Below are 27754 nucleotides of genomic sequence, written 5' to 3'. Positions count from 1 at the left end.
AGTCTGGTTAAATAAAAAAATAAAAAACACACACACTGCGCCCCCTTTTTCAGCTGGTGCCCCCTAATTTGTGCACCTTGCTCCTCAGCCCCTGCACGGCCAGATAAAAGCAGTCTCCTCGTAACCTTATTAGTGGCCGAGCCGAACGATCAATCCCATTGAGCGCAGTGCGCCTTGAAGGCCCATTTCTTCCCTGTTGTGCTGAAATGAAGCCGACGTGGACTGCTTGACAGGGTAATTAGTTTTAATGAAATAATACGGCCATTGTAGACAGCAATTAAAACCCGCTTTCATTCCAGTCATTAGAGGAACTTAAGGTTTGCTTTCATTCCACTGTTTTCTAATGATCTGAAGGCAAACCCGTTAAATTGAATACTTAAGCTTGTTAACCCCTTGAGACCACCAGATTTGAAATGGGGGGGGGGAAAGGTACACAAATGCACCAGCCACACATTTGTTTATCAGTTTGGCTGATTTCTTATTTACCTCTCACGTTTTCTGCTTGCAAGTCTATAATCTGCAGCTGATACAGGACAGGACTGATTGAGTAAAGAGCAAAATCTACATTTGGAGAATCTCATGTGGTTTCTAGCGGCGGGCTGTAGTTGTGTGTTGGATGTGCTGATTTCTCCCTCCTTTTGAAAGTCTCTGGCCGTTTTAAAAACAAAGTGTTTTTGGTCTTCCTAAGTCTTGTGAGCTCTGACCTTCCTCTGCACTGGCATGTTTATTTATTGAAATAAACTCACTGATTCAAGGCCTTGTTTCCTGGTGTACAAGGCCCTCAATTATCATAAGGCAAGCAGGGTTAAAGCGAAGCAGCCTCAGCTTGCATCCAGAAAGAAGTGTTTATCACCGTTAATCAGCCAGAGCCCAGCTTGTGTTTTGAGGTATGATTATGAGGTTTTAAATGCTTCTCTTCATGCAGATGCAAAACAAGATCGAACCAAACAGACAGACACCATCTCAGCATTGTAACTTTGCCATTAGGTTTGCTATTATTGCTGAACTGTGGAGCAGTTTAGATAATCATGGTGCAATTCATATTGCTGACATGCAATCCAATTTTTGATCAAAGGTGGAGTTCATTACATGGGACAGTTCTCACCGTTGTGGCACTGAGAGCCTTTACCAATCACGGTTTCAGTCTGTTCCCTACATAGGTAATAATCAAAACCTTCTGGCTACATCCTGCATTCTTTGATGTGAGTTAACACATTAATGCTAATCAGTACAAACAAACAAAAAACAGGATTCTCAGGTCATCATAATAACAGTGTAATAACCCAGTAGAAATGAGAGGGGAAAAACTGCTAATGGGACAAGAAAAATGGGGGGAAAACAAACAATGTCCTGTTTTTCATGTAGCTGTTCTCTGGCATTGATCTTTTCTCTTTTTTTTTTTTTTTAAGGTAGACATCAACGCAGGCTGCAAATTCAAAACTATTCCCTTTTTCAGGCTGTGGGGGGACTTTGATCACTTAGTGTAAAAATACATAAACATTAACTTTTGATGTCTGCCTTCAAAAGCATTGATAAATACAACGAAATGTTTCCCTGTAAATGGATGTGAGTTTCATAGCATTACAACAATAAAAGTCCCTCTGCACAGTTGGATGGCAAATGCTTACGTTGAAAGTGCTTCACTCTGTGTTTTTCATGCTGGAGACGAAATATACAAATTATTTTAATGTGCTGTGGAAAAGCTATTGACTTTTACTGACCAGCAGAAGGCAACAGTGTTTGGGGAAAGAAACTAGAAGGGAAACTGGAGTAAAGGATCCAATGATGCTGTAACTCGTGACAATAATATTTATACTCTGTCTTAAGTGTGTGCAAAGAATGTAGTCATTACTCAAATACGGACATGATTTTGTTAATGCGCTGCAGCAACCACATGATTCGTCCTTAATACACTGCTCTTGACATTTTACTCAGAGATAATAAAATCTTTATTGTTAAATTAACTTTTGTAATTGATAACTAAATTACGCTTACATGGCAGGGACCCACCGTGGAAAAGCAAACTGTCTTGTGAATGAGGGGAAGTGACTGCTTTGAAAAAACTATAAAAAACACAGTGTGATTTAACCGTCTGAGATGTACAGAGGAGCTTGTTTTAAACTGGCATAAATAGAGCGAGGTGTTCTATTTCTGCGAGCGTTATAATCAGGCATTTCAGACTCTTGACAAAGTGCAAATGTAATGCATTCTAATTATTTTCTTTCTTTCTTTTCTCTCCTCTCTGTCTCTTTCTCTGTGCAGCAATTTGGGAAAATTTTAGACGTTGAAATTATTTTTAACGAGCGAGGCTCCAAGGTAAGTGAGCTGGAACAACAGCGGTTATCTGTCCATTATTCTTTTCTTCAGGTTTCATTTCATTTGTTTGATAATTACGGCTCGCATCTCTCAGGAGTACTAGTGACACATTGATCACCTCCATTCCACCGGTCCCTTTAACTAAACTCTCAACAGACCTGGAGTGCAACCCACCATACCACATTCTTAAAAAAAAAAAAAGGAAAGATAGAAAAAAAAACCTCTCCTGTATTATGGCAGTGTGGGAGAAGTATTTCCAACATGGCAACTTGTAATCTGATGTGTGTAATGGATCACATGCAGGAGTACTCCAGTAGCACCACAAACCATAACTGGATTATTTTTGATCCATTTCATTAGTTTTATCGGGGGGGAAAATTGAATGGCATGATAGAGCAGCTCTCTTATCCCCAGCCAAAAGAAAACAATAGCACCTCAAGGTGTTGGGTGTGCCAAGTTACTGGAAGAGAAAGGCTCTCCTCTCCTCATAGACATCCTGTAGAGTGTTAGACACTGATTAAATGATTAATGTGAGTGACTTCACAATGGACAGGACCGCCTCTGAGGGAACCGAGAGAAACAGAAGTACTCTAATCTCAGAGATAAAGGGTAGGACATAAAAAACATAGGTCAGTAGATGAAAGCATTCAGCGATGAACAAAGAATGATTTGGTTAGTTACACTGACAGTTTTAATGTGGCATTTATGGTCACATGGCCTTTCTCCGGTTATGGGCATTGCAAATCCAAGGGTGCTGTTTGATCAGGAGAGCCTTACAACACGTAGGTGTGTTGCTCAACCTTAGCATGTAGAAGCCTTGCTCTAGAGTCTTCAGGGTTGGTCACAATATATCCACAATGAAGCACTCTCGGTCATAATCATTTATTTATGGCATGAGATCCATGAAAGTCACTCTGGATTGTTGAGCAGGTCTCCCACTGCCTGCTGGGAAATAGATGCTGAGCCTAGATGGGATGGATGGACTTCCCTAGTGTGCATCCTCTTGGAATGGCACAGAAGCAATGTCCACTGCCCCTGGGGTTTTCATATCTGACCTACAGTCAGAAGACTAAATATTGACCTCTGAGCTGATATTCCCTCCTCGACAAGTATTATGGAGCCCCCAACCCCTCCGCTGCAACCTGCTCCACCAGTTTCTCCAGTGGACAAGATTAAGTACCAGAGAAACTGCTTTCTAGACAAGAACAAGCTTTTATTGTTTGTGCCCAACAAAGCCATTACCCATGATGCCTCTTCCGCACCCTGCTTGCTATATAATGAACCTACCAGACCATTAATAAACAATCTATTTTCTAAGAAGCTTTTGCAATTTGCATTCAATATGTTTGTCTCCTTTGAAAAATGGTGGCTCTTCTCTCCCTCCGTGTAAGCTAATTATTTGTGCATGATAAAAAAAAATAAAGAGGGCGAACGCAGTAGCACAAAATGTCAAAAGGATTAATTTTGCCCTCAATTCAGTTTTAAATTTATTTTTTATCTTTTTCTCCCCAAGGACGGCTCCGGTGTTATTTATGCTAGACGTAAGGCTGAAGATCCTATATATGCATACCAGATCACGCTGCTCTCTACCGCTCACATGCATTATCTCTGAAAGCAATTATTGTCCCATACTTGCACAGTATATATAAACTAAAAGACTTGGACTTGTCGTACATACTTGTTCGTGGAGCATATCTAATGGCTTGTGGTGGGGTATCAGGTTTAGTCTACTAGTCCTCATAACTCACCAGTGACAAATCCATGAGGGGAAATTAAATGGCCTTTCCTTTTGAGTGGGAGGGATGTAAAACAACAGTTACTTGGATATAGTGTTCATGGCAAATACATCAGGATGAATTTTAAATTGTAAATATGCTCTTGCAGTCTCATATTAATTACCGCCATAACGAGACAGGATTGCTGGCAGTCTGCAAAAATTGGTGGCTTAAGGAAATACACATTTCCAAGGCAGATGTTTGACTAGGATTATGCTAACTGGCAAGTGACTGGACTTTTTCAGAGGTTCTATCTCAAAACACGACAAATCCCCCTAATCATTTATATCGGAAATGATTTATTTTATGTATTCATTTTTTCAATTCATATTATTTGTCTCTTTCTCATTTTTACAATGATTCAGAAGTTCACATTTCAAACATGTATCACGTCACGGATCGTGGATTACTCAGAACATTATAACCTGTCACCGTACTCCTTTTTCCCATTGATCATGTCACTGGAGTATGAAGTTAAGGAATGGAGAAAGATATGTGGATTTTATTTTGTGTTTATTTTTTTGGTGGGGCAGCATAGGTGGCAAGAACAACCCTGCAGGGATGCCTTGTATGTATGGAGGCCTACTCAATATACTTTTTTCCTCACTGAACTCGAGTGCACTTTTCTCTGTTATACCTTAAAGTATTAATCCAGTCCTGTTTTCATTTCTGTGTAACAACAACAAAAACATAGTGGCTTAATTTGTTTTCTTTTCCTCATCTTTTTCCCCATGGTTTAATAACACGTTATAGACTGGACTATTTATTTACAAGGCAGAATGTCATGTAGTATCATCAAGCTGCTGCTTTTGTCTCTCCTCTGCTTGTCAAACGTAGCCTTTTGCTCTCCTTGTACTTTGCTAACAAGCTCAAGTTTCTCTGGCTGCTTAGAATGTGCCACTTATCTTCAGTGTTTTCCTTTTTCTCTCCCTTTCTTTCCCTCTCTCCTTGCTTCTCTCTCTCTTTCTCTCTCTTCCCCTGACTCGCTGTTGCACACAGGGATTCGGGTTTGTAACTTTCGAAACAAGCGCAGACGCAGACCGTGCGCGGGAGAAACTAAACGGTACAATCGTAGAGGGACGCAAAATAGAGGTGCCTTCCTTTTCCACTACTTTCCTTGCTCACCTCTCTCTCTCCCTTTGTGGTGCCTGCCTGCCATTTGTGTCTCCTGTTTACCCTCCGTCTCTCCCGTTCGAATTCCTCCCTGAGGCCCCTCTACATCTCCATGCCTGACAGAGTGCCTTGTTTTTGTATTTCACCCAAAGAACAGGAAATAAATACACAGAGGTGGATTAGTTCGAATGCCTCCTTTCCCCCCTTTTTTTTTGCAATGCTTAAAATAACACTTCAGGCTTCATCTAATCCACCTCTAGAGTCTTTGTTTTCTTGTGGAAATGTATGTCATGTGTTAACGGAAAAAGGTTGATGTTGATGTTGTTTTATTATTATACTTTGTGGATAAGCCCCTGCTTTATTAATCAATATACACTCACCTAAAGGATTATTAGGAACACCTGTTCAATTTCTCATTAATGCAATTATCTAACCAACCAATCACATGGCAGTTGCTTCAATGCATTTAGGGGTGTGGTCCTGGTCAAGACAATCTCCTGAACTCCAAACTGAATGTCTGAATGGGAAAGAAAGGTGATTTAAGCAATTTTGAGCGTGGCATGGTTGTTGGTGCCAGACGGGCCGGTCTGAGTATTTCTCAATCTGCTCAGTTACTGGGATTTTCACGCACAACCATTTCTAGGCTTTACAAAGAATGGTGTGAAAAGGGAAAAACATCCAGTATGCGGCAGTCCTGTGGGCGAAAATGCCTTGTTGATGCTAGAGGTCAGAGGAGAATGGGCCGACTGATTCAAGCTGATAGAAGAGCAACTTTGACTGAAATAACCACTCGTTACAACCGAGGTATGCAGCAAAGCATTTGTGAAGCCACAACACAAACAACCTTGAGGCGGATGGGCTACAACAGCAGAAGACCCCACCGGGTACCACTCATCTCCACTACAAATAGGAAAAAGAGGCTACAATTTGCACAAGCTCACCAATGCCAGTGCCCTGGATGTGCATCCCACAAATCTCCATCAACTGCAAGATGCTATCCTATCAATATGGGCCAACATTTCTAAAGAATGCTTTCAGCACCTTGCTGAATCAATGCCACGTAGAATTAAGGCAGTTCTGAAGGCGAAAGGGGGTCAAACACAGTATTAGTATGGTGTTCCTAATAATCCTTTAGGTGAGTGTATTTAAATCAATTATATCTACAATTCCAAGTACTGCAAATAGAACTTAAAAGTCCCACTTTTTTTTCCTAGTTTCCTCACATGACCAGCTTGTCTCTTCCTTTCATATAATATACTCAAGTGTAAACACTTCACAGTATTTTCCATCTCTCCTCTGCTGCTGTTTTTTTTTACCCTCCCAGCCCATTAAGATAATACATATGATGTATAAACAATATATAATCTTATTTATCAATTCAGGTTAAAACCAGTTGTTTCCTTAAGCTAAATGACCTCCATTGGTCCTGTGGAAATTAAAGCCATTAGCGATAATTAACATGAGAATGAAATACTAACATGGCGTTAAAAAATGCACTGCTTTGCCAGGGGCTGTATTGTTTTCCCTAAGCACTAAAGGAGAGACTGTATTTCTGTGGAGTGAGATGTCAGGAGTTGTTTACAAGATTACAGGATAACAACAGGGCTCTTTTAAGTTAACAAACTGAATCCTGTCAAGATGTTATTACACCCAGAGACATATTGCACACGTGCTGAGGCATAAACATTTTATTCAGAGCCCGTCTTCTTAAATGTGGTCTGTGACTGAACGGAGCGCGTTCTGTATGTTTATTTTATTTTTTATTTTTATTTGTATGTTTACCTATAGTACAAAAAAGAACTATGTATGTAACGGGGGATTCTCCAAAGTGAAATCCGCCTTGTTGCCATGAAGATAAATTAAGTCATGGGATGTGCATGAAAGCACTGTGTATTCCATAGGAATGGATTTTATATTTGGGGGAAGAGAAATGTAAGGCTATAATCAGTTGTTTTCATGTAAGCGACCCTCACGCCTGCTTTGAAAGAATCTGAATAGAAAAAGAGGCCCGAATACAGTCTGCATTGTGGTGCAGGTTATATTCGCATTATAGCAGCTTCATAGTGCTGCTCTACTGCTTTGCTCCTCAGAAGGCCTCTGTCAAGGTTTGCTCAGTGAAGTTTGGCCTGTGAATCCCCTCTGCATTCAACTACATATTCTGATTGTAAACACAACAGTCTACTAGGCTCTGTAGCCGGTAACCATTTCAATATTCCCTTTTGTGGTATACTGTTGATGTACAAATGTTTCAGATGTTTTGCTTGCTGCTTAAAAACAGATTTAGATTAGAGAAACCAAAACAGCCTTTAAAGATCTATAAATCAGAGAATGTGTCTGTCTGAGACAGGCTGTTTGTCTGTCTAACTCTGACCTTCTTGTCTTTGAAAACAGGTGAACAATGCAACAGCAAGAGTAATGACAAACAAAAAAGTGGCAAACCCCTACACAAATGGTAAGCGTTGGATCTTCTTTCAGTTCATACCAAGAGTGCTGATGTGATGGCTCTGGCCACCTGTTGGCTCAGAAGGATGTAGCAAACTTGAGATGAAAAGAAAACGGCATGATACGAATGCCTGTGTCTCCACATAGGTTACGCTGCAATCAGACAGTTACAATCTCAAGTGCAGGTTATTAATTTGGAGAGAAAAAGCCATTGTAACCGATTATACTGTTAATGTTATACGGATGTACTCTTCAGACATGAATGCATGCTTCCCCAAGCTTGCTTGTTATAAAATGACATCGGTGAGCTACCACAAATTAAAGCAAGGGTGTCCTACAACCCACTTAATTGTATTATAAACACATTATCCTTTAGCTATGTTGAAATCTTTTCCAAGGCTGTTTTGCTGGAATAGCACTACAAATATCAGTATGATAATGTAATCAGGGTATGCAAATGAGACAGCGCACATCTGCAGTAAGAAAGACATAAATATGGTACAAAGGGCAGGGGGTGAGGGAGGACTTTCACTGCAAATAACTACATTAAATATAAAACCATCCAACTGGCTCTCACCACCTGTCATTATGGGTGGATCAGATCGAAACTGCCTCGCACGGGGGGCCAGGTGTTTTTTGGAGGAGGTGGGAGATGGCTGGCTCTGCAGCGGGGCAACTAAATGGAAAAGCCACAGCTCATTCCACCCCGGGCTATCACAGGGTCCCCGCTCAGAGTGATTCTCATTTATTTTGATCGGAGCGCAGGAGGGAGAAACGAAGCAGGGAATTAAAGTAGTGGACATTTCACTCCCCCTCTCACCATCAGTGAGCCACACTTTAGTCGAAAAGAAACTGGTCATTTTTCAGCCTCCATCCATCACTGTCATGCGACTGGACAGCACTTGCTACCTTTCCTCCTTCCTCTAGTTTTTCCAATCCTTTTCTCAGTTTCCCCCCACCCCCCCTTTTCAAAAGTGCCACCTACCTCATCACTACCACCAACTGCACCTGCTTTATTTTATTATTTTTCCCCCTTGGCTTAATTTCCTAGTTCATAGCATCAGGGTAGTTTAAAATCCACCATGCTTGACAGGGGATCTTGTTGAGATTTTTTTTTGTTTTTCTTAAACAGGGATGTTAATGAGTTCAGTGCTGAGTCTAATCTCATCTTCCGCTGTGTTCCCGTTTAGGGTGGAAGCTGAATCCGGTGGTGGGAGCTGTCTATGGTCCTGAATTTTATGCAGGTAAACAACTGCTGGCTGCTTTGCACCAGTTTAGAGTTCTCCACATGTTCACCCTGCTGGAAATTCAACCTGTTTCTAGTTCTGCTGCCTTCTTTAAGGAAGTCCTGAAAGATGTGCGGTTGGTTGTAGGAAAGTTTTTTAATGGAGATAAAGGGGAAATGTTAATACTGAGTGCTGATGTAGCTCTGTGTAATTTTGTTTTTGGACATAGAGGTATAGAGGTGCTTCAAATTAATCTGAACCAGTATACACTGGAGCAGTACAACAGAATCTTTATTTCTGTAAAAAAAAAAAAATTGAATTGAAGTTGACTGTGGGCGTAGAAATGGTTTAGAAAGAATGCTTGGCTGAGGCTCCAAGCTTAGGCAGCTTAAATCCACCTTCATAAACATGTTTTTAAGTTGTCAGTTGGATTTTATTTTTCCTGTTGTCGTGAAATGTGGCTTGATTTCTGAAAACAAGTCAGTGGTTAAAGGTCCCTAAGTCTTTATGGTCTCTTAAGTGTTTTTTCCAGGTTTACGGCAGGTACTGATTGCCTCCTTAACTCTGGGCAGCTGTAGGCCCGTGCTGCCTAGTAGAGCATAGGGAAGCAGAATTATCCGACAGGGAGAAAGAAAGGGAGAAGCCCCTAATGGGATATGGGCCCCACAGAGGTCTTCTGTCATTGATTATCCCCAAACATTTCTTGAGCGGAACGTGCTTTCACCTATGACCCTGGCCTTTGACCTTTGACCCTGACCCCTCAGCTCAGCGAGCCGAAATGAACTCCAGTTTGAGCCCGCTGTCATCACCCCTCACCAACATTAACGAACCAAAGCCCTACAAAAGTGAATGGGAAAACGTAATTAATAGACCCTTCAAAATGCTGACCCCAATCAATGTACCGTCTTTGGTGCATCAAGTCAAGAAATGATGACATCATAATAGTCTCACATTCCTTGATTGGAGCTAATATCGGCCTATCGAAATTGAAGGGAAAATTGTCTGTGACTGGGGCAAATCACAGAAAGGGAAATGTCACTCACTTATGGTAGATGAAATTGTATTTCTGTTCAGCCATGTTCTTTTAAATGTCTGGGTTGTATTTGCTATTTTAACTCTTGTTTTAGAATCAAACCACATTCCTACTAACACCAGGCTAATTTGTGACAGTTTGCTTTAGAAAGCTTAACTATGTGATGCTATAACTCTTGCTTTACACTGATATAACTTTAGATGATGCACTCCAGACATTGTCTCAACACCCAGAAAAAATGTTAATGTCTTCTATATATCTGGTCTGCCCACAGGTTTGCTTTATAAGATAAACGCAGCATGTTGCCGTTCCTGCAAAACGCAAATAAGAAGAAAGGGGGGACATCTCAAGATTATATAAATAATATCAAGATTATATGAAATAAAAAGTAAAACCTGAACATACATAATCATCATTAAACAAAGTTTCAAAGAGTACAGAATTGATTGGGGCAGGGGATCCAATCAATGGTTTTGATGTGTGCACCGTATCTTAAACGAACGGTCTCTTAGAAAGAGTGCCTTTCAGATTCAGCCATGTTACTGTACAGTCCGCTGATACAAGCAGTTTAGCTAAGTGTGCCGGAATGACTGGCAGAAATGATGTAGAGAGAGAGTTTGCTGGCATGAGGCCTCGTGTAGCAGTTAGTTTGGTATTCTTCACGGGTTGTTCAATGAAGTAATGTTGACTTTTTTTTCCTTTTTTTCTTCTTCTTTTTTTGGGGGGCGGGGGGGCTCCACATGTGATTTTATTACCGTGCTTCATACAAACCCTTTGCATCTTAATGAGTGGGAAATGGTATTATTTCATTTGGAAGAAGTGCTGAGCACATCTCGCCACTTTAACGGCTTTCCTTTTTGCTCATTAGACTAAAATCTGTTCATTCCCGGACAGCTTTACTGCGCACCTCTAAATAACCGGCTGTGACAGAAAGCAGTCATTTATCATTTTTATTTCAACCCCCCCCATATCCCTCCACCCACCATTCCCTTGCTTTGACATCCTCCCCTCCTGCTATGCACATACACATAGACACATACACACACACACACACACAGACACACACAGACACACACATTCATACAGACACACTCTTTCCAAAAACATCACATCAAATCAGATTTAATGTGGTCCACCACTTCAGCTTGCTGGTCTACGAAGGCGATGCGGTGTGATTTATCGGATGCTAATTTTTCAAGTCATCTTAACACAACGCTAAAGTTTGCCAAGCCTAAACGGCACCATATGTTTCACCAGTTCCCCCGGGAGAGACGGCTAGATAGTGTAAAATATCAAATAAAATATACATTTGAAAGTCGATATGTAAATATGCATAGAATCATGGTTCCTAGCCCCTCATTCGCCACCACTTCCCCTCAGAAAATCCTGCACAAGTGGCCAATGGATTTATTCTAGAATAATTATGGCTACATTTAATATACTTTGGGTAGGAATAAAATGGGATGTAAAGGCGATTAATCACTGTTTATCAGTCCTCGTTTCTGTGCGGGAGATCAGCGAAATTGGGCACCATAAATCGTGGCGTGGTGACAGCACACTTCGTCTCCATTCGTCCTAGTGCTACAGGTTTATTGTCCTCAAATCCTATTCAGGAGAATGACGGATGAGGGCTGGAGACTGCCTGCTTTTAACCTCTTCCAGGGGGGGAGAAAAATAAAGGCTGGCTTTTCTACACCAGAGCCAGTGAATTTAACCCAGCAATTCAGAATGCAGTTAAGTGTTTACAATCTCACTCATTCTGAACACACAGTCTTATTACCAACTTATGCATTCTGAAGATTTGGAAAAAAAAACTCCCGGATGGAATTAGAGAGGCAGACATGGGGCACAGTGGTTGTCCCTCCAGTAGAAACTCAATTGTTTCAGCTTTTGTCTTTGTCAAGCAGTGCGGAGTTGCGTATGCATGAAGGACAATAAAGTAAATGTAATACTGATTGATTGACTGTGCCCTCAGTGAATGTATTTAGAGCTCAGGGGCATGTTGAACGCAACCAAACAAATAAGATTGAAAATTGAGAAAAATAACTTAATAATACGTGTCTTAAATATATATGTAAATTTGCCAGTTTACGGCATGATAAGCTTCATCCCTTTCACAGCCTGGGACCAAATGATGATTTGGTCACATGTGAAGCAGTCTGACAAAGATCTATGTCATTATATGACCCTGCTATTTATTGCTGCATCAGTCCCCCATCTCACAGAAGAACCCATTGATTGGATAGTATCGCCAAAAAGCGATGACTGCATGATGCTTGATTTTGCTTTGTTTATCTTCAACATCCATTAAATTGTCCCTGCAAGAGAAAAGTACAAATGAGGAACAAAACAATCTACCGTGAGTATCCTCATTACCAGGAGCTTTAAGGGCAGTCTGCTTCAGTAGTATTATATTTGTTTAGCCACCCTTGTATATAAATAGGTAGGCAGATAAGACGGTTAGGTAGATCAAAGTAGTATTTCAATAGCGCCGGTCACTTTACATGTCTGTGTTAACGCCCACCTGCTGCAGCTCATGTAAGGCTAAACACACTTCTGAGACGGAGGGCTGGGAACAAACTCAGCTTGGCTTTGATGTCAGTGCTGAGTGAGTGAGAAGACAATGGGACATTACACCAATGAGTTCTTCCACACAATGGGAGATTACTATAGCCATGAATCCTCATACAAGGCCCTCTGTTCACACTGAGGAGGGCAGAGCTTGTTAAGGAGGCATTAAACCAAGGCAGCTCTGGAAATGACAAAAAACCCTAATTACCGTCTTAATGTATGTAGATAGATCTTTTAATTGTTGGAGGATAAATTTAGGGGATAATTAAGCATCCTTCCCTTGATTAGATTAAGCTGTTTTTCAATGTCCCAATGCTTGGATTAAGTGTTCATCTTTAAACTTCTATGAGTGAGATATAAAAAGAGGCAGTGTTGTGGAAAATCACAGAATAATTTGGGGTGACACGGACCCCTTCATGTGTAGTCAGGCTGATTGCTCGGAGGCTGCCGAGTGCATGGTGGTATTAAACTAAGTAGGGGAATTCTCCGGCAATACTGAAGTCACTTAAAAGGGGACATTTGTACTTTCGATTGCAGAGCAGCTGCAATTACCTTGACTACTGTTTAAACACTCTCAGCAACTGGCCAGAAGAATGGCCAATAGAAGCTCTCAACGTTAATCTCCCGTTGCATAAATCCCCTTCCACACTTTAAAATGGACAGTAGTCCTGTTTAATCAAACTATGCTGCGAGAGATTTAACCAAGAGAAAAGTCCATTGTTAAATGGTAAAATGAATTGTATTACTGGCAAGTTCTATTAACCATTCACTATAGATATTGCTCTATACCAGCATCTCTGGGTTTCCATTGAGTAAACTGAACTACAGCAAGTACTAAGGTGGAAGATTTTAGGAATAAAGATATGTGCTCCCCCCACCTCCTACAGCAGATAGATAGCTCCTCAAGTACACTTCAGTCTTAAAACTGCTGATGAGGTAAGAAGTGGATAATAAAATGTCAGTCCCAGGCATACAGGAAGCAATAGCATGCCTATATTTCTTATTGTACACCGTGTAGGTCAAGAAAAAATAATGGTATAATTTTCAGTGTGGGACAGCTCAAGTATTCTGACCTGTAAATGCAGCGAGAATTTCCTGTCACAGCCCTTAAAGAAATGCCACACTATATACCCTAGAATGGATTGCTCTGCTCACTTGTGAGACATTTCTTAATCATACACACAGACACACACACACACACACACACAAACATATTATTTTTATAATATTCATACGTCTCCTTTTTCCCCTTTACAAATTATTTACTGACCCTAGCTGGGCGGCCTTTATATGACATCCACTCTATTTATGAAAACTGAGTGATCTGGGAGTGAGATCCAGTCACCAGTTTGGAACCTGGTGCTTTTCATACGTACGTTGTTGTTCTAAAATGCTTTATAATGTGACAGCGCATTTGATTTATTGGTTATTACTGAATCAGTGTACCTCATTAACCTATAACTCATTTCAAGATTACATGCACATACATCATAAGCTGTGTAACACATACATGGTGGGGGGAAAAAAAGAAAGAAAAATCTATAAGTCCAGTATAGAATGAATTGGAGAAATGGATCTTTTTCACAGAATAATTTAGGGACTTATGTAGCCGCACTGTTGGGATAAAAAATAATGTTAAGAAGAGAATAAAAATGGTATAGCCTTTGCTGTAGTTTACACAATTAGGATGATGGGGACATGATAGCTCTTGGGCTCTCCATATTGTTTGTCCTTTGTTCCAGAAAACAAAATATTTCACACCCAGCTGGCCAAGGTTTTTTTTTGTTGTTGATTGTTTTTTTCTTTTTCATTTGTCTAAATTGCAGTATGTTTCTCCTGCAAATGAGCTATATTGTTTTAATACACTGGGTCTGGGAAAATGCTAATGAACTGTGATGTTAATAGCAGACAGCATTAACCTGTCTGCGTCTCCGACTGCTGTGGCTCCTTCTCTGTCAGTCACAGTAAAAGAGGAGGGGTTTGAGCTGTAGGGGGAGGTGGGGGTGAAGAAGATCTATCTGTAGAAAATAAGAGGAACAGAGATTCAGCTAAAGGGGTCTCTCGTCTATGATTATCATTCACGTCTATTAGATTGTTTTCAGGGTATGGCGCAGTAACCAATTAACAATACTGGCAAATGTTTTAAATTGTTTTCTTTGCCTTTGGCTTAGACCGGATCGAGGCTTTACCGTACCCACAAATCACAAATTCAATACTTGTACCCAGTTGTGGATTCATTTATTTGAACTTTCAACTAATTATAAATAAAAATGGAATTTGCGATTTGCAGGTTGCTCCACGTTTTGATTTGATCTAGGCCTTTATTCATTTGCCACATAAACAGGAACTCAGTTAAATTACACTTTAAAGTGGATATATCTTGCATCGCTTTATTAGCATTTCTCTACAACTCTGAATCCAGGCCTCCGCCGCTGTCAGCAACATTAAAAACCTGTACTATAGAACATCACCGTCTGCATACTGCCATGCAAGACAATTATTGGGTGTAGTTTACAGTATAGGATGTTTACACTAGCAAAACAAAACCAAAAACTCTACCTATAGTCTCTGTGTGGTGTCTAGTGCGTCCATTCATTACACTCACAGGTTAACAGGAGTGAGAACAAGAGAGACATCCCAGTCCATAACCGTGTTCTCTGGTCCCTCAGTATTCCAACACAGAAATTGAAGTGGGTTGTGATCAATTTTATTAAGCACACGTCTCGTAAAAAAAGAGGAGAGTGGGTGGGAAGAATAATAGTAGCGGTATTGCTTGAGGGAGAGAGAGATGGGTAAATCTTAGGAAACATTAGGTCTCTGATGACAGCTGCTGTTGTGTGGAAAGGGGCGGGTCCTTCTTGAGATTTCTTGTGTATCTATTTGCTGTCTCCTCTTGTATGAGCATCCAGTTCAGGGACAGGATTGCAGGGGAATAGATGATACTGATTAAAACAGTGGTTGCTAGTTTATGCTGCCTTTAATGCCTTGCCTTAAGTCCCAGTGAAGGGGAGTTACTACCTCCTGCTCTCCCTTCTAATCCAGCACACCCCACCCTCCCCTGAAACTCTGTATCATTAAAAAGCAGACATTTCTCTTGGATTTGTGTTTGTGAAGGAAAGGTTGGTTGGGGCATTTAAACGTTTAAAAGATCACCCTGTGCTCTTGCTGTGTATCGACCACAGGGTGCAAGACTTGGAAAGGGATTAGATGAGACAGGCTGACTTTAGCGCAGTACAACAGTACAACTCACCTTCTCCCTTTTGTGCTGCACACTGCATCTCACCTACCACAGACCTCTTCCAGTGCAAACAATCGTAATGGGATGTTTTCCGATATTATTGCACCTAGGCATGAGGGCAACATTCTCTTGAACTTCATATTTCAAGGATATAGTAGAAGATGCTGCACATACAGCTTGTCATCCTCATCAGTACGGAGAAAGAGTCACACAAGTAGAGGTTCATGCTACAGTATTGACACAGCAACCGACTCTTGTGTCAGAAGTAAGGTTTTCATGTTCTGTTCATAAGGTTCAGGAGACTAATTCCACCGGGAAGAAATGCCTTTTAACTCGAGAGAGTGTCCAGTTATCTGATCCATCCAAGACTGTGTTGTGCAGATCCAGTTGTTGTTTTTTTTTCCACGTTTTGACTGATTGATTGTTTGATCGCTTGTAAAAAGTGCAACAACTAAAAGAAAATCGTTAAAATGCACTTTAAAAACAGTGCCACTTCTTTCTCTTTAATAAAACAAGAGTGCTTTCATATTCCTTATAAAATATTAAAGGACTGAAAATATTAGTTTCTTTTAAAATAATACTACCTTTTGTGCAGTAATAAAAACATAAAATAAGTTATTTATTGCAGAATATTGCTATAGATTCCAGTCTATGACCCTGCTGTGATAACACAGTGATGTGTAATGCTGGTCCAGTTTAGCTCTGAATCACTTATCTGGGATACTTCGTGTCTCAGTAAACAGGTTTCTTGGAGCTTCACTCATAAGCTATTGAAATGTTCCTTATAGGTCCGGAGAACCATAAGGGTGCAAGCAAAAGGCCGTGAAAGGGTCGTGTAATGTTGTGTCTAACTCTGTGGCTCCCGTCTCCTCCTGCAGTAACCGGCTTCCCCTACCCTACCACAGGGGCGGCAGTGGCCTACCGAGGAGCCCACTTGAGAGGCCGGGGTCGCGCCGTGTACAACACGTTCCGTGCCGCACCCCCACCCCCGCCCATCCCAGCCTATGGCGCGTGAGTATACCTTCCTCCTACCCATCCAGACAGCCAGGCTCAGCGCAGTACACACACAAGCACTGACAGGGCACGGACTCCACCCTAGGTACACCCCCCCCTCTCACAGGGGCAGTTGTGGCCAGCCAGCAGAGCATCAAGGCTCATCAATCCCGATTCATATGCCTCTGACCCTGTCCCATTTCCTTTTCACACTTTATCATTTTCAGACGGGCAGGACATTTCTGTCAGTCTCTTATCTCATTGATTTGCACCACAAACCCTCTCTCCCCTCTCTTCCCCCACCACCTGCACCATAGGATGATTATTTCTCTCATTAATCTCACTGCCAAGCTCTGTGTTGTGTTTCCTGCTAAGCAGAACACACACACACACACATACACACACACACAAAACACACAAACACACACACATATATGCAGCTGTATGATTTCTTCTAACGACAATGCTGAGACAACACTCTGGGTCTAAGGTTGGATAGGTCAAACACACTCCTGGGAATTATTGTTTGTTCAAATGGCCCCAGTGAGGTAGGGGTGCCAATATCTAGCTCCTCTCAAACAAGTACCCTGATGAGCGCAGGTCCTCTTCCTGCACAAGCCCCTAGATTGCCTTCTGTCTCCTCAAAGCCTGCCTGGGGTGAAGGAATGCCAGCAGCACATTATACATTTTTTAACTGAAGCTTTAAACTTGATAAAATGGTGCTCTTATGCGATTTGATCTGACATTACATTCTGTATTTAGAGAAATCTATATTTTATTAGTGGTCTTCATAGCCGATTAACAGTATCCTTTCAAGTTTGTCAGTATTTCATTGATTTATTACAATCGCTTGTTGGAGACATTTACAATTTAATTCTTGGGGGGTTCTTGTCTTTAGCAGCACCACAGCTCCAGCAGAACCAATTAGGACTACTGATAGATTTGAAAATTGTCCCTTGATTCTGAAATTAAATTGTTCTCCGTTATGTCTGCTAAGAAATAAATAATATGTGTCACCCATTATTTCATATTGAAGATGCTGTTATTCTGCTGGACTAGAAACTACCACTGTGATGCAAAGCTTGTTGGTCTCCAGACTCAGTGTAGGCTTCTCCCCCTCTAATGTCATATTGGTGAACCTCTGATTAGTGCTGTCTAATCTGAAAGAGGAGAATACATGGGAGACAGTGTTTGGCATGCCCTCCTCCTCTCATCAGTGCAATGCCTAACCTTTATAAACCTGTTCTTTTTTTTCAGAGTGGTTTACCAAGATGGTTTTTATGGTGCAGAAATTTATGTAAGTACCACTATCTATGTATTTATTTATTCATTCATGTATTAATTTTCCTTTGCTGTATGTATGTGTGTATATAGATATATACACATAGAAATAGAATACCTGAGATGAATGTGCCTGAAAGACGGGTTTTGCTGAATGTTCCTCGCTACACTGCCAAGCCGGCGCTGAGCAGGTCTTTGTGTGTCGTGCCAACAACTCTGACAACAAAATTTAAAACCCCCTCAGCGATGCTCTGCTGCACCATCTCTCAGTGATCTCAGACCTTGGCACTTGAGTGAGTCTGAATCTTTCATAAGCTGATGTCAAGTGAGGTTGTGTTCTAAAATTAGACGCGGTCCGGCGAGACCAACATGAGATCCGGACCCCTTTTTTCTGGGTATTCTGGGGTCTATTTGCTAGTAGACGCAGATGGTCACAAATTTGTACCCTTCACTACCCGTGACTCGCGCAGGTGCGATTACAGCAGCACGGCAGTGCTATCATACTTTACCTGTTGTTGGATCAATGTGGTGCATGGTATTATATACAGGAAATGAATGGAAATATGAACTTGAGGCTTTGCAACAGCCTCGTATTGTCACACTGCCCCCTATTGACTAAAGGCCAGATTACTTCCACCCGGGACAGAAAATGATCTGAAATCTTGTGCACCGAGCTTACAGTATTCACATTCCTACAGACTGCCTTCATTGAAAAGTATTGGTTTTATTGGGGATGAGAAAAATGTGGGCAACTGTTGCCAGGGATGTCTGCCGGCCATGCCTATTTAACATAAAATTACACTTTACAGTCTTCCTTTTCAATTAAAATCTTGTTTTACTGACTACATTTGCAATTCAGCATCAGTCATTCTGAGATGCCATTTAATTGTTCCAGTCTTCAAATTAGTTGTTTGTGGTTTGCTATGAAACAACAACAAATGATGATGATAATGATAGTAAATTAATTCACCAAATAAAACTTTGCTCTTTCATAAGTCCTCAGCTTCCGACCCATCCTGTAACCCAATGGGTAGATTATAACACGCCAGTGAGAGCTGTGCATGGCCTGTAACACACCCTGTGCAATTCTACACCTCAGCAATGAAGAGTCATGGCGTGGGGGGTGTGAGTGTCCGAGAGCATGCTGTCCCTACCAGCCAGCCTATGTGCACCCCCCTGTCTCCCCGCGATTAGTGAGAAATAGCCCGGCCACACATTGCAATGCCCTTTCCTTTGCAATGGGATTCATCACTTCATCACCCCCCCTCCCTGTTCCTGTCAGACATTCTTTAGTGCTCTTTTCTGCTATCAGTTTTGGCAGAGTCCCATGTACTGTATTAGTTTGTTTTGTGCGAGCATAGAAATCTATTGTCCATGTGCCAAGCCCTGTGTGAGTGAGACCAGCCCCCCCCCTGCCCCCACCCCCCTGCCCTTTTCGTCCTCCATATCGGCTTAAAGTGTGAGCCGTTTGTCGTTACCTATTGATTTTTAAAAAGGTGGCATTTCTCACTCAATAAACGGCAGTCAATTTCTTTTTGTTCTGACTGCAAATATAGTTCACTTTTATTTTTATTTCTTTATTTTCTTGCCGTGCAAAAAAAAAACAATGCAGAAGACGTCAACCCTCGGCCTCCATTCAACTGACATCTAATACATGTCAAAAAATATAACCTTGTCAAGTGATCATGTGAAAGCAATGATGAAAACTGAGCCAACCTTTGCGATTCTTGCCAGTATCATCACACACAGAAACCAATTTGAAAAGGATTTTTAATGATTGTGGATTAGTCAGATAAAAAAAAAAAAAAACACCAGCTGAAGTTCAAATAAAAGTGATGCTTTCCAATACAACCAATTCACTTTAATCATAACCCAGGTTGTATCAAAATGTTATTCATTTTCTTTGTAGTTTATCAATCGGAGCACCATGGTCCATTCGTTTCTTCCACTTCCACTTGGGAAAAACGTTAGGCCCCATAGACCAAAGATCACTAGTTGGAATAAGGGCTGACTTTGACTGGGATTCTGAGAGACATTGCAGTTAGCAGTATGTTCCAGCACTATTATGCCCCGTTTCCACTGATGGACGCGTCCGGACGCGTCTGTGTTTTGTGGACGGTTAACTTGCTGGTGCTAGACGTGTCCGTAAGCGTCCGTCCCACCCACTGAGGACAGAGGACTGAGGCCCTACAGCAGATCTGGGTTTCCCTCTAAAACATTAAGGACTGGTTTAATAAATGACTGAGACGCGCACACTTTAGTTCAATTATAACCTGCTATATTGTAGCTGGATGATTCATCGTGAAACGTGTGTATTTTGTTTCAACTGTAACTTGCCCTGGTTAAGGACATCTGATAAGTAAATTATAAATAATACGGCAAAAAGTATTGTTTGCAGTTACAAATCTGTAGTAAGTAATAAATTAAGGGAGTCACGCTGTGCCGTTTAAAATACATATATACTAGCACAAATGATGACGATAATAAAAATACATATTTGCTGTTTAGTATTATTGTTGCACATAGAAACGTATTCTTATGGGAACATGCTTGTCTGAATATAATGTTGTCTACATGTTTAGCTCTTCCTAATATCTCTGAACAGAAACGTGTATTTATTACGCTGTAAAGCAGAAAGAATAAAACAGACACACAAGTCCTCTCCACGTCAGGCTGTGTCGCTCGTAGTGTTGTTCTCTGTCTCTGTTTAAAATGAAACAAACCAAACCCACAGTCGCTGCTCCTCCCATCAGAGGGATGGACTTCACAGCGGCCTGGTTTTGCTAAAAAAGCTCTGGGACGCGTCTGAGGACGGACGCATCCGGCACAGCATGGCACGACACAACGCTTAAGCCAGTGGAACTGAGGCATTATTTGTGGGATCTTTGACAGTCCGCCATCCCCCCCATTGTAGCGGTCCTGTTTGTGCTATGGGCAATGCATGGCCTGACAGTATGTTGTTTTCATCTCTGCTGTGCAAACGTAACTGATTCTGCAGTTGACAGGCACTCAGTCGTCAATGTTTCAGCACGGTAGCTGAAGAAAGTCCTATAACTCTGCACAAATCCTCAAGAAGGCCCACAAAGAGCCTCATTTGGCATAAACAACGAGGTGATCAATTCAGAACTCTAGTAAACAATGCCCATTTTCAGTTGTGCGTTTCAAAGTAAATTGTTGTATTGTTTCCTGTTGTTTGAACGTTTCCGCCAGTGATTTGTAGACCAGCATCTGCTCATGCCTCCCCAGCAGCAAATGCAGTAGCGTGAGCAAGCCTAGTTTGTAAATTCCCCAATGAATCACTAAATGCTATCCTCAGTTCCTGCTAGGCACTCAGGGGTGACAGCGGCCTGTGTTCCTCCGGGAAAGGAGACACTTAGACCATTTGGAGCTTTCCGACACCAAAGACCTGATTTCAAATGCAGCTCAGATCCCAACTGGCAGAAACTTAGTCTCAGCCAAGTGCTTAGTTCAAGATTCATCTAGATAAATAAATAATCCCAAGTCCCTGTATTGATGGTGTTCCAAAAAATCTCAGCATCGCTTTCCTTGCTCAGTTCAATAAAATTAAAAAACAACCTGCAAAGACACGTCTATCTTTTGGCAAGTAATGAGAAAAGGAAATGACTATTCTGATGATCAAAAAAATGGTGAGGAAGAGGGATTAAACTAGAAAAAGGAAAATAGATGGAATACTAGATAAAATAGTTAATGCACATGGAAAAAAAATAGCAAAAAGATTTACGTTGCACATCCAACATTCATTAAAGGCAGGTACCAATCTTTTTAAGCAAATAATTAAATACATTCCCAACACTCAGCTGATGTTCCCGCTCTCTCTCTGTCTCTGATGGCTACAGGAAAAAAACAGGTGATCTTCAATAATGCAGTGCAATCCTTCCCTCGGAGCTGGCTTGCTGAGTTTGGGAGAGTTATTATATTGCCTTTCACTTGCATCCCTCGGCAAGCCACTTACGTCCTGGGTGCTGTGAACTGGCTGCCCCGTCACGTGCAGGGACCCTCTTACGTGTGCGCTAATCTGTTAGGTCCCCCTGTTAAGACTGATATCAATCTTCTCTTTCTCTTCCACCACTGTAAAACAATGCCTCCTGCATTAAATCTCAGCATGGCAGCCTGCCAGAGGCCTCAAATGGACCTGGTGCATTAATTAAAAGCTCGTTAATCGCAACCGCACTGGAAGAAAGGGGAAGCCTGGGGGTGTCAAAAACTCCCCCACCCCCCACCCCCTGTTCTCCCCACTGACATGCACACTGACAATGAGGGTGGGGTGGGGGAGCGGTGGGGGGTTTGCATTCTGAAGTCCTCCTCCATATCCCAATTAAACAGGAGACTCTGTTTGCTATTCTATAGACATAGATAAGACATTGGAGCAGCTGTGTAGGTTGTGTGTACAAAAGAATGGAAAGAAAATAAATAAATAACAGCATCCGAAGGAGTCTATTTTCTTAAAGAGCCTGGATCTCAGCACTCTCCTATCTCCTGGGTATGGTTGTTCACTAAGTGTCAAAACAAATTTTCCCAGATGCTCTTCTTTGACACAGTAAGATGTTTTAATTTCACTGTTAATACCCCAGCAACCCTTTATGTTGGTTTTACACCATCAAACCTGGTTTTGGTTTAAGGCGTGGAACATCTTGCCAGCCACCACACATCAAGAAAAAGGAGTTAATTATAAAAGGCGATTGCCGCAGAAACTCCAAGTGTTTCAACAAGCTCCTGCTGTTTTTGTTTTTCAACACTAAGAAACTTAAACTGAAAATACAAAAAATAACATTTCAAGTGCGATTTTAGGTTGTTTGGAGAAGAGCATGTTAATGGGGAATCCAATAATCAAAACACATCAGTTAAAAAGGTATACTGATGAATATGGCAAGCTAGAGAACTCTGAACTAACAGTGTCAGGAAAACAGTGTGTAACTTGCAACAAAGCACAATGCTGAGAAATACGAGGTGTGACTTGCAGTCTTAGTGAGATGGAAACGTTTAGGCTTGGGCTTTTATTGGAAGACCTCTTGCTTACTCTGTAGATCTTCAGTGGACAGCGTGCTGTATGTAATATTGTTATGTCATTGACAGGGGGGCTACGCAGCATACAGATACGCCCAGCCCGCCGCCGCCGCTGCCGCCGCCTACAGTGACAGGTACGACATTCCACTACAGTGCCCCCTGCAGCATGGGGGTAACATTGCATCTTCAGGAATGACGGGGGCAGGGCCTCTGAACCAGGGACCACTGTAGCTTTCAACATCTGTCACACAATCTCGAGAAATAACTCCACTAAGATCTCTAAAACCAGTACAGTCACAGATGAGACTTATCTGGCAGTAAGGGGTCTGATTGTCTTCAACAGCAGCAAGCTGAAGTGTGCATAGCGATGTACAATTGTACTTCCATAAAAGCGAACTAAAGTCTTCTTTTTTTGTTGTTGTAAACTGCTGAGGGAAGAACTGTAACCCTGCAGTTCCTCAGCAGGTTGCCGTTGGACCGCCGCACTGTGTCCTTCAGCCCCAGGGGTTTTAGGTGGCAGTGTTTGGGGAGCTGTCAGTGATTTATCCAAACCTTCTAGGGCCCTGTCAGGTTGGATGAGGGCAGCTGGGAATCTAATCTCAGAGAGATTGAGCGTGTCACTTGCGATAACGTACGCCCTGCCTGGAAGCCTGAAGACCCTAGATAATGTAAGATTTATCAGAACTCCCGGCAGCTCAAATTATGAGCAGTGGAGATCGGCGAGCGCAGAAATTGGACAGCTGCATTATTCTGCAGGAGTTATTTCATTCTTGCTTTTCTTTCTTTCCTTTTTTTTTTAGCAGCTTCAAAGTAATTCTATTTTATTTCGTTCTTTATTATTAATACGGACTTACAAAGCCGCCGCTTGGCATTTTAACACTGTTTGTACAGAGTTTCAAGTGTATAGGTATCCTACGCAGCCCTGTTGGTTCAAAGAAACAGGGAGGTGGGGTCCCAGGAGCTTGGAACTTCTGAATATTAATACGTGTCTTAATTTGACCTTGATCATGTTTTGGTGTACATCTATATAAGTGCCTGTAGAAAGCCTGTAACAGTCATACAGCTGTAGATGGAAATGTTGTGATTCCTGTATGCTTATGTATTCTGTGAGTCCAGATTCACGGTGGATTAAGAAGTCATTAGGTGTGATTCTTTCTGGTGTTTCAGTAGATTTCCCGACTGGCAGTTTAAGCCCGAGTCCATGACACAAAGGCAACACGACCTACTGGGTTGTGTTGCCACTAAAACTCTCATTCACTCCATTCAACCAGTTATTTCCTGCGGTACTACAGGCCTGTGCACTGGCTGCGCTGGATAGATTGGATGCACCTCAAGTAGTATGTTATTTTTGTTCTGCACTACAATTTGCCCTCAACTGTGATTTGTGTTCTTCACGGTGGTGGTGGTGGGGGCTAGAATGGAAAATCCCTCTGACTGGTCCGCGGGGTGGTGAGAAAGGGGAACGCAGCTAGAAAACTAAAGAATGGGGTGAGCCAAGTCTCAGTAGGGCCAACAGTCACACAGAGAGAAAACAAGACGATGTCTGTCACACTCCCATAATCCACCCTGTTCTGGATGAGAAGCAGTCGAAGACAACTGGCCATACGGGGGAAACGTTATCAAAGCCATTCCCCCATGCAATGCAAACTCATACCCTTTTCAGTCAGTGATTGCCGATATTCTGCAATATTAACCGAGCTCCACCAGAGGTACAGCCTAGTGTTTAGTACTTGCTTGGGATTCCCCTGAAGCCTGTTCAGCAGACAACACATCTCCAGCCAGAAAACGAAGCTCAGCTTTCCAATTTCACAGAACAGGCCTGACCTTTGATGTTTTAATCCGAGGTGACAAACACAGTTAAATCTGATATAATGTCCATGTATAATAACCATGTCTAGGTCTGGTTCCTCTACTTTCAAAATCTTTTATTTTATTCCCCCCCTTTTCCCTTGCTATTGCTGATTTCCTGCCCTCAGTCCTTGGCTAGGAGAACCTTATCTATTCCCTACAGACCCTCATTTGCAAGCATGCTTTCGGAGGGGAGGGGAGGGGGAGAAAAGTAAAGTAAATAAATAAATAAGACACATCTTGTCCCGTCTTAGTAGGAAATTGGAAGGATTAGTTCCAAACCACCAACAATGAAAAGACTCTGAGTACCCCCACAGAGCAGCTAGAGTAAACAAGAGAGGAGCAGGCAGGCAACTCGGGGCTCTGGAGGGGCCCACACACACACTTGCTCTTGCACAGCGCTCAGTGGAATCCCAGCCAAGGACGGACTGACTGGCCCACTCAATTACGATGCCAAATACTCCTCAGGTAGAGATTTAGTGCCCTTGTCAGCCACAAAAGTTCCCACTATGGGAAGAAGGGGAAAAAAATCCAATATACACTCATACTAGCCTGACATCACAGTAAAATACAGGCTTGGTCCGCTGCAGTAGTTTTCAGTACCGAATGTAATTAATATCAAGAACAATATCTGCCGCTGGGGACTGGAACAGTTGAAATCAGTTACTCGGGAAAGCAGGATACTCTTACTAAGTCAAAACCAAATTGTACTATTCTGGTTTCAAGTGTTTCGACACCATTCTGTGCTGAAGGATGTCAAAACATCCATCGATTATGCTTAGTCTCCCTTAGTGTTATGCAGCATGATAAATGATAAATCTTCTTTCTAATGAAACGATGTATCAGTTGATAATCATTGCAGACATTTTTGAATGCTCTTTTTGAACAAGTAACGTTAGTCTTTTCCCAGATTGTTCAAGATTACAGCCAAATTGGGGCTTTCAATGGATTTGTTTCAATAGCTTTAAGCAGTGCTTTTATTGCTTGAAGTAGTTAACTCAATTTCCATTAGTTCCTTTGCATTATTATTACTGGCCAGTGGTAGTATCGATAAGTCAGACATATGAAAGAATAATGCTGTGTCTCACTATAAACTCTGTAGCCTGAGAGTAAACTTCTCAGTTTTCGTGTTAAAATAAATATAGTTAAAGCAAAGCGTGAGAAACTAATTATGTTTTTTCTCTTCCTTCTTTTCGCTGTAGTTATGGCAGAGTCTATGCAACAGCAGACCCTTATCACCACACAATTGGTCCTGCAGCCACATACAGTGTGGGAACTATGGTGAGTGCATGCCTTCCTATTCTACACTTTAAACCTATTGTAAAAACAGTAAAATTATATAATTTGTGTTCCAGTACATACACTTTATCTAGAGACAAGAAAGGAGATATCAATTAACTGATACACTGTTTCATATTGTCATACAGTGTTCTTTAGCACAACCTACTGGAATCATTCAGAACTTTCAGGTATTGGTGGAATTTGTGGAACATTTATTCTGTTTTCACTCACAAATGTAGATATGTATGTAGATTGACTATTATTTATTTATTTATTTCTTGAATGTGGCCTTATTTTCAGAAGTATTTTAAGTGAGTGAAAGCTCATATAACAAAAAACAAGTAGGAGAATTCTGACTTGATTTGATGTGAACTGAATTTCATGATGTGAGATTAAATCAGTCAGCCATTGTGAGTGATCACAACTAATTTCTTCTGTTCTTCTGATCCTCCTGCCACGTTAGTAAATGAAAAGGGATGTTGCATCTCTCTGGTGAATGACACAAAATAAAGGTCAAGCATCCTGTTGATTTCATTTATACCTCACAGATAAATGACATCAACATAAATTTTTCTGTTTTCTTTTTTTCCTTTTTTTTTAAGACGTGAATTACGCAGGGATGCAGTCAAACTGTTAATGTTTGTTTTTAGCTAGCTTTTGCAGCTAACATCAAAGATGAAAAAAAACAAAAAACAAACAAAAAATAAGAAACCCTGTACAATTTGTTTTCTTTTCCGGTTGGGGGGGGCTTGAGGATTTTGTTGAAAGATTAATGACCATCAAGCGCGTGCAGCGGCGTGCCGTGGGAGATTAAAGAGAGAGAAACAGAGAGAAAGAAAGAAAGAGAGAGAGAGAGAAAAAAAATGATTCCATCGCACCCACCTCCCCTACCCACGAGGTTTATCGGACGAGCGCTCTGCTTTAGACAAATGACTCGAATTTACCAAGCCGACATGCGTGTGATTTTTAAAACCGTACAATTCCCCGGTGCAGCTGCTAGCTAAAAGCTTTCATTAATTAAGACAATTTTTTTCCTCTTCATTTACTTAATTAAAACTGTGGCCTGTGTTGCTGAAGTTTTTATTTTATTTTTTTTCAAATTTTCTTCCCTTTGTTTCTACTGCAGTCCCCCCCTCCTCCTTCTTTACCAAACAAAAAGACACATCCCTTTCTCCTGCATCCTTTAAAAAAGCTGCAGGTCTGCCTGGGGGGTGGGGGTGAGGAGCCGTGTGAGTTAATGAGGAAGGCGAATTGGTAGTACGAGCGATGCTGATGCAGAAATGCATGGCGCAGAAACACTATGAAGTAGATTTAGAAGTGCTCGCCTGAAAACCTTAGGAGGACTGGTTGGTTCTAATTCTTTAATCATATTTGATTAATAGTTCCTAAGGAAAGAGGAATGTTTTTTGCATTAAAAAGGCGTTCAATAATGAGTTCCTTAGAGGTTGCACAAAATTCTCTTTGCAGATTTGAAGCGCAATGAAATTGCAAATTTATGCCACGTTTATGAAAGTTTTGCATAAGCAAGAGGGTTCCCTAAAATTAGGAGAATTTAGTGTTTGAAGATTTTGAGTTTAGCCCTTGGAGGAAGGCCAAACTGCAGTGCAGTTTA

General features: G+C 41.4%; 1 protein-coding gene across 5 annotated transcripts in view; it reads left to right on the top strand.

Annotated features, from left to right (window-relative positions):
• The window catches only part of rbfox3a (RNA binding fox-1 homolog 3a), a 466772-nt gene that overhangs the window by 424161 nt on the left and 14857 nt on the right, over positions 1-27754 (top strand). For 4 of the 5 annotated variants that reach the window (XM_066704644.1, XM_066704642.1, XM_066704640.1 and 1 more), the window contains 8 exons: positions 2263-2316; positions 5091-5183; positions 7596-7656; positions 8837-8890; positions 16593-16725; positions 17965-18004; positions 23083-23147; positions 26064-26142. In XM_066704644.1, the coding sequence (XP_066560741.1) occupies positions 2263-2316; positions 5091-5183; positions 7596-7656; positions 8837-8890; positions 16593-16725; positions 17965-18004; positions 23083-23147; positions 26064-26142 (579 nt within the window). The remainder of the gene's footprint in view (positions 1-2262; positions 2317-5090; positions 5184-7595; positions 7657-8836; positions 8891-16592; positions 16726-17964; positions 18005-23082; positions 23148-26063; positions 26143-27754) is intronic. The other variant, XM_066704645.1, reaches the window with a different exon arrangement.

The sequence above is a fragment of the Amia ocellicauda genome, chromosome 5 (assembly GCF_036373705.1).
Source record: "Amia ocellicauda isolate fAmiCal2 chromosome 5, fAmiCal2.hap1, whole genome shotgun sequence".
NCBI classification, from domain to species: Eukaryota; Metazoa; Chordata; class Actinopteri; order Amiiformes; family Amiidae; genus Amia; species Amia ocellicauda.
This window is presented reverse-complemented; position numbering and strand designations above follow the sequence as displayed.